Source organism: Rhineura floridana, chromosome 5, assembly GCF_030035675.1.
Source record: "Rhineura floridana isolate rRhiFlo1 chromosome 5, rRhiFlo1.hap2, whole genome shotgun sequence".
NCBI lineage: Eukaryota > Metazoa > Chordata > Lepidosauria > Squamata > Rhineuridae > Rhineura > Rhineura floridana.
Window position 1 is genome coordinate 7,884,910 of NC_084484.1, and position 8,394 is coordinate 7,893,303.

At 40.4% G+C, this 8,394-nt stretch overlaps 1 protein-coding gene across 2 annotated transcripts in view; it reads left to right on the top strand.

The window, feature by feature from the left end:
- Positions 1 to 7,942, top strand: part of OLFM4 (olfactomedin 4) — a 47,918-nt gene extending 39,976 nt beyond the window's left edge. For both annotated transcript variants that reach the window (XM_061629949.1, XM_061629948.1), the window contains exon 5: positions 3,625 to 7,942. In XM_061629949.1, coding sequence (XP_061485933.1) covers positions 3,625 to 4,430 — 806 coding nt within the window. In that variant the 3' untranslated portion in view covers positions 4,431 to 7,942. The remainder of the gene's footprint in view (positions 1 to 3,624) is intronic.
- Positions 7,943 to 8,394: the final 452 nt, after the last annotated feature.

Here is an 8,394-nt window from a genome sequence, read left to right on the forward strand (position 1 = left end):
TTTACTGGGTAATCCTGTTTACCCATTTATGGAAGCCTGTTGCCACAAGTTTCTTCCTCTCCTCCAGAACCATCAAAAGAGCTAGTGCTGTTGTGGGATTGATCCCCAAAGGTGGAGATGAGAAGGAGGAGTGCTGACTAGATAGCAAACATACTAGAAAGAAAGTGCAATACCACATAGCAACAATCGGGGGGGGCAGTTAATCTCCCATGTAGACTTTGCCTCAATTCTTGATTTCAACAGGGGGCTGAAAGAAAAGTTACATCTTAAGAAATTGCCAACTGCAAATGCCATTTTTAGGTAAGGCTTCCATCCTCCCACCTGCAGTTTGTAAGATATCTCATGTCAGGATGCTGTGTGGTGCATTTCCCCATCACACCTGCTCTGTATCACTGCCTGTTGATGCAGGGGCAGGGAAACGAACTTGGTGGCATCCTGACATGGATAAGACAAGTGATGCTACACATTGTGGGCTCCTACTGGGAGGAAGGGTGGGATATAAATCTAATAAAATAAATAAATAAATAAAAATTATAAAGGAGAGAGTGAGAATTTGGCATGGGGCAGCAGTCCTGTGCCACTCATAATGTGTCATTCCACTCTGAATTATGCAATAACATCTGGCCTAGCGGATCCCTAGAATACTCTATAAATGCTAGTTGCTGTTATGTTAACAGCCATTTATAGTTAATAGCCATTTAGAACTGCCTGCACAATTGTGATCTGCTGAAGCAAATGTAACCCATCATCAGCCATATAAAGTGGCCCACTGGGAGCTTGCTACCCTTTTGGGTAAAGACATACCAACATTCTAAGTGTGGTGGAAGTGTTTCACCATACCACTAAGCCAAACCATGGCTTAGCTCTAGGTAGCGCAACAGCAAGGCAACCAGGGGAGGAGAGAAATGGCCACAATTTTTTTGGTGAGTACCTGCTCACTCGCATGTACATGCATAGTCATGGTTAGCTTAGCGTTATGTGGAAGCTGGGCCTGTCTCTGCCTTAAAAACAAATTGTGTAAAAGCCTGGTCTGTACATGCAGTATAATGAAGTGGGAATGAGATGGTAAAATGGATAGTACCACTTCAGGCTGTAGGTGGGTTAATCACATTATAGAATGCTCCCTTCTATGAAAAACTCCCTGCAGATAGAAAACTAGCACAACAGGGAATAGGATGGGCCAGAACCTCTCCCTGGTTGTATGGAATCATTTTTACATGGGGAAGGTATTCAGGACTGGTATTTCTGCCTGAAGTCTGAAATGATACAGGCCACTGTCCTCAGGGGTTCTTACAACTTCATTCCGTTTAGATTACTGTAACACACTCTATGTGGGGCTGCCTCTGAAGACTGCTCGGAAACTTCAGCTGGTACAACGTGTTGCAGCCACAATGTTAACTGGGGCTGATTACAAGGACCATACAACTCCCCTGTTAAAAAAGCTCCCTGGCTGCCAGTTTGTTTCCGGACACAATTCAAAGTGCTGGTGCTGACCTATAGAGCCCTACATGGGTCCAGGCTATTTGTCAGACCGCATCGCTCTCTATATGCCTGCCTGGGAGAGGCCCTTCTTTCAATACCTTCATCCGCACAAGTATGACTAGTGAGGATACAAGATAGGGCCTTCTCGGTGGCTGCCCCTAGGCTTTGGAACTCCCTCCCTAAGGAGATAAGAATGGCCTCTTCCCTGCAGTCCTTTCGTCGACAAGTAAAAACATTCTTATTTCAGCAAGCCTTTGATTCTGAAGGTGGCTAAGGATAGGCCCAAAAGGAGGTTATATTGTTCTTGCTTGTTTATTTTTTAATTATTCTGATTTTATGAGTATAGTTTTTAATTATCAGAAACAGTTTAATGCTATTTTAAATTAGAGTTCATTTTTTAATTATATCTGTCTATATTTATTTATTTATGTATTATATGCTTTTAACTTTGGTAGGTTTTAATTGCATCTGTTTTTTATCTGGTAGCCACCATGAGTTCCAATTTGGAAAAACGGCAGGGTATAACGTTAATAATAATAATAATAATAATAATAATAATAATAATAATAATAATAATAATAATAATAATAATAATAATAATAATAATAATAATAATAATAATAATAATAATTCTGCTGCACATGGGTATCTCAGAATATATCAAATGTAGCAAACTACTTCCATCATACTTTAGATTTTACATCTCTCTTCCTGTTCTGGGTGCAGGGGACTGTTTCTGAAACTGGATTTGTGTGTGGTTTCCTAACCTATAAGCCAAGATAGATATCTGTTTAAAAGCTGTACAGTAAACTGACCTGATATTGGAACTGAAGAAAAGCCTGAAGCTAATGTCTGTATAATTCATTGGTGACAATACTGTGTCAGCTCTTCTGGTATGTACTCGTTGGCTTCTGCACCTACAACATGGAGCAGATAAGACCTGACCAGTTAGAGAGCTTTGATTGACATGGATTGCTATTCAGGTGCTTTACTACAAAAGTATTGGACTGAATGTGTGCATGTAACTTCCATTCTTCCCAAGTGTTGATTCTGATAAATGTAAATAGATACATAACGTCTGTTTCCTAATTAAAGTAGAACTTCAGACTTACAAAGATTATTGTGGCTGACAATCTTGGGCTAGAATAAGGATCAACAACTGGCAGTCCTTGGGGGTATTCTCCATCCCCAGTTGTGAGCTAGAAGCAAGAAGTGCATCTGGAGGGAGTATAGGTTGTGGCCAAATGATTTGGCAGCAAGCTGCTTTAGGGAGTGCTTGTTGGGACTTGGTCCACAACTCTCCCTGCTCAAAGTGGCCCTTTAGTAGAATGCGCTGCTGGAGGCTAAAATAATAAAAACTGTGACTTGGTAGAAGGAATGGACTTATAATCATTTGATAGAAAGGCAAGGTATACATTCTCAAAATACATAAATAAATCTTCAAAATAAATACCATCCTAACTTTAAAGCAAAAGTAATTCTGTTTGATATTTGCCCCATGTAACAAATTCCCTTAGGCAACAAGTCACATGAAGAGTCATTAGATTAAAATGTCAGACTGGGACCTGGGAGATCAGAGTTCAGATCTCTGCTCAACCATGAACAGTTATTGTGAGGATAAAATCAGGAAGGGGAGAACAATGTTTGTACGTCATCTTGAGCTTCTTGTAGGAAAGGTGGGATATCAATGCAATAATAAATAAAAAAAACCTTTCTTTTTATTAGGTAATATCTTCAACAATACAGAAGGAGCAACTATAAATAATGACATAGATATTCTACAACATCAATTTCCTTTCTGGACATGACACTCTTGTCAATTTTGCTTAGAATGATCCATTTAACCTGTGTGTGTGTGGGGAGAAACACATTCTTGCAAGAGGTTCTCTTTAGATATGTTACAAATAGACTGATGCATTGATGAGGCACCTGATCTAAAGAGAGGGTTCAGTGAACAATAGCAGAAGAGTTATCCAAGGGTTGGAAGAGGGTTGGAAAGAGGGTGAGGAAATGTTAAATGACTGAGGGCTCAAGGTGAGTGAGGACTGAACATTTTAGAAGCACGAGTTCTTTCCCTGCCTGAGGCATTTAGAATCTTTGAACTGCATACATGTAAAACACTCTATTTTCAATTGATTACAGGAAGCTGCAGTCATGGTGGAATTGTGAACATCAGCCAGCCCTATGTGATTCAGCTGAACTGGAGAGGATTTGCTCACAAATACGGTGTTTGGGGAAGATATACCTCTCCCTTGAACCCCAACAAGGAATTCTATTGGGTTGCACCACTGAATACTGATGGAAGATACCTGGAATACTATAGACTTCATGATTCCTATGATGATTTATTGCTCTTTAGATACTCAAATCAATTTAGAATTCAATATGGTGAGGGCAGTGGTGCTGTTGTTTACAACAATAATATGTATTTTAATGCACATGGTTCAAGAGATATGAGCAAGCTTGATTTAAGCACAAATAATGTGGTGCTGAGGAAACCTCTTCCAGATGCTGCTTTTAACAATCGATTCTCATATGCTGGTGTGTCATGGCAAGATCTGGATTTTGCTGTGGATGAGAATGGGTTGTGGATCATTTACTCAACAGAAGCCAGGACAGGTAACATTGTGATCAGCAGACTTAATGAAACCACTCTTGATGTGCTCAATACGTGGGAAACAAGGCAGTACAAGCCATCGGTGTCCAATGCTTTCATTGTATGTGGAGTGCTCTACGCCACGAGGCCTGTCAATACTAGGAAAGAGGAAATATTTTACTCATATGACACAAACACTGGAAGAGAAGGCAGAACAAGCATTATTGTAGACAAAATGCTAGAAACCATTCAGAGTATCAACTATAGCCCTATAGATCGGAAATTGTATGTGTACAATGATGGCTACCTTGTTCGATATGACCTGACCTTCCAGCCTCTTTCACCAGTATAGCGACACAGCGGAAGAGGAGAAAGCAGAGCTCTGATGTGTTTGTAAATCATGATGCACTGTCTGACCATAGTACCGCTACATTTCCTGGAGATGAGGTGGGGAAATTTAGTGTTGACTCGCAGGATGCAGGTTCTATCCCTGCCATTCACTTCTTGAAGACTTGGGGCAAGGTCCAGCCAAAGTTGAGCACTTTTACATTCCAATGATTTCAGTAAGAGATAATTAAGCCTATGCTTAACTTTCCCACTGAAACCAATGGGACATTAAACTGCTTAAATTAGATTGTGCTCATCCAGCATGCCTTATTGGGTTAGACCAATAGTCTGCCTAAATCAATGCTCTTCCTTAATGTGATGTGGATAATTGTTACTAGAAGAAAATATTCACATCTGGTCTTTTTGTATTGAGGAAAACCTACATTCATCTCTGCCTCAGAGCTTTTCTGATCAATGTTGTTGGGGGTGTTTGGCAAACAAATGCATATTTGCGATGCAGGCTTAAAACATTTCCTCTCCAAACAGCACCACTGTTATTACATTTTCCTAGCATTCAAACAGCAGTGGTTCATTGCTGGAGAAATGTGGCTCTGTTCCCAAAATAGTTGTGTGTGTGTGTCAACTGGTGTTTGCGTGTGTCATAGGCACTAGTTGGTTAGTATCTGTTAGATCAAAATAACAAATGACAACTCCTTGCTTGGACTTCCCCTCATTCCTGCACCTTTTTATGACATGTTTTCTATTTTATTATAATTTTAAAATATTCTTTGAATGTCAGGAACCCTCATCTAGCCTTACTAACAAGATGAAAAGCTTTACATGTAGAAGACAACAAAGTTAGCTCCACTGCAGTTACGCTTCACATTTTTGTTCAGTTTCATCTTTTATGCATTTAAAAATTTAAAAATTCTGAGCACTCTTTTCCTCCTTCTCCAGCACTGTGAATGGAAAGCTGCCAATTTCACTTTGCTTGGGCTGCTTTGAAGAATAAGAATGAAACCGGGAAAGGGCCTTTATAGCTACTACCCATCTCCGTTGACTCCCACAAGTCAGTGGAGGCCGGTGGCTCTGTCATCAGTGGGGCAGTGAATCTGCTCTGGGTTTTCAGCACGTTGGACAGCTCCTTGAAAATTCACACTAAAACCCAGAGCCATCAGCCTCCACTGTCAGAAGAATACCCTGTGAAATCTGGACATGGCATTAAGACCATTGCTCTGGGATCTGTAGAAGGATCACACAGGAAAAAGATGCAGTTGGGGTATACTTTGCACAATTATGCTTCGATAAGCTCTTAGGGTCTACTCCTCCTGTGAAAGCTGGGAGTCCAGAGTCTGTGAGTTCAAATCCCCACTCCTGTCTCCTGGGTGTAAAGGGCCAGCTAAAGATCACCCCCACAGTGAGTGGCTCAGGGGTTACATGCCCTGCCACCTGTGCACTCGTGGGCAAGCTGCATAGTCCCAAGGAGCCCAGTTGCCCCCCAGCTGGCAGTTGCAGACAAGGAAGGAGCTGGGTTGTGCAGCTGTGGCAAGCTGAGCAGGCCCTAGCCAACTGGGGAGGACTAGCCTCCGAGGGAGGCAATGGTAAACCCGCTCTGAATATCACTTACCATGAAAACCCTATTCACAGGGTAGCCATAAGTCAGGATCAACTTGAAGGCAGTCCATTTCACACAAGAAAACTGCCATCCTCAATTCCTTGGGGCTTGCTCAAGAGAATAATCCACAAGGTGTATTGCCACTTGTATGTCCACACAACATAATCCAAGATAGGGTGTTATGCAAAACTGTCTTGTTCCTATGATGTTTCATTTTGCCATTAATATAAACATACTGCCAATTTTAGCCAAAGATTAGATCAAAATCTCTTTGGATAGGTTCCAGTCCTCAAGGTTCTTAGTCTGGTAAGAATTTTGGAAATGTTATAAAGATTTAGGCCAAATAGATTCTCTCTATTTTGCGCTGGTATATAAAAAATGGCACTTTGCAGTTATAAGATTACATTTTGAGGAATCAAGGGGAGAGTAAAAAGGTAAAGGTGTCCCCGCACTTGTAGTGCGAATCGTTCTGACTCTTAGGGTGATGTCTTGCGACGTTTACTAGGCAGACCGTATATATGGGGTGGGATTGCCAGTTCCTTCCCTGGCCTTTCTTTACCCCCCAGCATATTCCAGCTACTCATTTTACCGACCATGGATGGCTGGAAAGCTGAGTGGACCTCGACCCCTTTTACCAGAGATTCGACTTTCTCCTTCTGTTGGAATCGAACTCCGGCCGTGAGCAGAGCTCAGCTGCGTTACTGCCACTTACCGCTCTGCGCCACGGAGGATCTTAAGGGGAGAGTAATACTGATGAATTTATGAAAAAATGCATCTTATTTCTGGCATTTTGGAACAACACAATCCAAGATGCTGTGTAAACATTTGTGAATTATTTCGATCAAGAAGTGGATAATGAATTTTGGAGCAATAAATTCCAAGATGCTATGCCATCTTTTGCATGTTTGTTTTTATTACGAATGACTGTTATTCTGAGTAGATAATGAATTCTGTATGAACTGCATACAGTAAATTTTCTGTGACTTATGTAAAGAAAAGAAAACAAAACTCTATGAAACCATCTGTATTAATATCATTAATTTCAATGGACTTACAGAGCAATCATATGCATGTCTACTCAGAAGTAAGTCCCATTAAGTTCATCAGAACTTACTTCTAGGATGTATTATAGAATTGCAACCTTAGATGCTCTTAATTCAGTGCTGGACTGTGGGATAAAGCTTCTTAATCAACATTGTTATTTCAAGTTACCATTGGGATAAATGGGTATTGGAGAACAAACTGATTAGATATAAGATTTGCATCAAAAACTGCATGCTCATCTTTCCAATTAGCAAGATAATATAATCACATTTACAGTCAGGATTCTTTGCACCTTTCCTGTATCTATACTTTTGCCATTGGTGAGAGTTTTGATCAAAGAAGGGCTGTCACAGAATTGTTAGTTCCTTTTTCACTGGAGGCATATGGAATTTTGTGCCAAACCTGGTATCTGGCACAGTCTGTACTCTTGAGGATCTCAGCTTTCTTTTTCAAACAAGCGCATTCTGAGCCTTCATTTCCGTAGAGAACATGCACACATGCAAATGTAACTGTATAAATATACACAGTGTCTGCAGATGTTTCTAGTGTTCTGTGGGCAGTTTGATGTCCTGGATGGCCTTTGGTCATATTCCTTTATTTAATGTATCACAATTGCCCCTCTTTTCCTCTTTCCATTGCTTCTTCCTGCACACTTCTATCTGCCATATACCGTACATTTCAAATACTGAATGTTAAAAAAACTCCTAAAAAATCAAAAGTTGATTCATAATACAGACAAGTTGTGTTAGCTTGGGAAATGTAAGTGTATTTGCATAAAGGTAATGCTTTGCATTATTCATGTTGAATGCAGGTTTTGTATTTCTTTGGCACTGAATATGGGTTTCTGTGTAATAGAAAATGAATACTTATGCCACTGATCAAGTTTTTCTTTCTTTATGTTGCAATAAACTATTTTTAGAAAAAGTGAAATGGAATTCTTTTACAGGTGATGTTATTTCTGACAGCTGGTCTGGGAAATAGCTTGGCCAAATTTAATTTCGAACAGTGATGATCACACACCTCTGGACATAGCTGCTTAAGTGACTCCTAAAAACCCAGATGGATGTTGAGCCACATGTCAGCAAGTACACAGTGCAATCTGTCAGCTAATTTGGTGAATACGTTCCACCTGGATTCTACACAGGCATCTTGGGAAGGCCTGTTCAACTGGCAATGTGGGCCTATTTCTTACTGAGGTGGTAAATCTATTCCTGGGCTATATATTTTCAGATGGAAGAGCTAAATGGTCCTCCATCCAAAAATGTACAGAAAATTAGATGTCAAGGAGAAGAGTTCTAGCCCAGCCATCTTCCTGATATTAAGTTTCCTA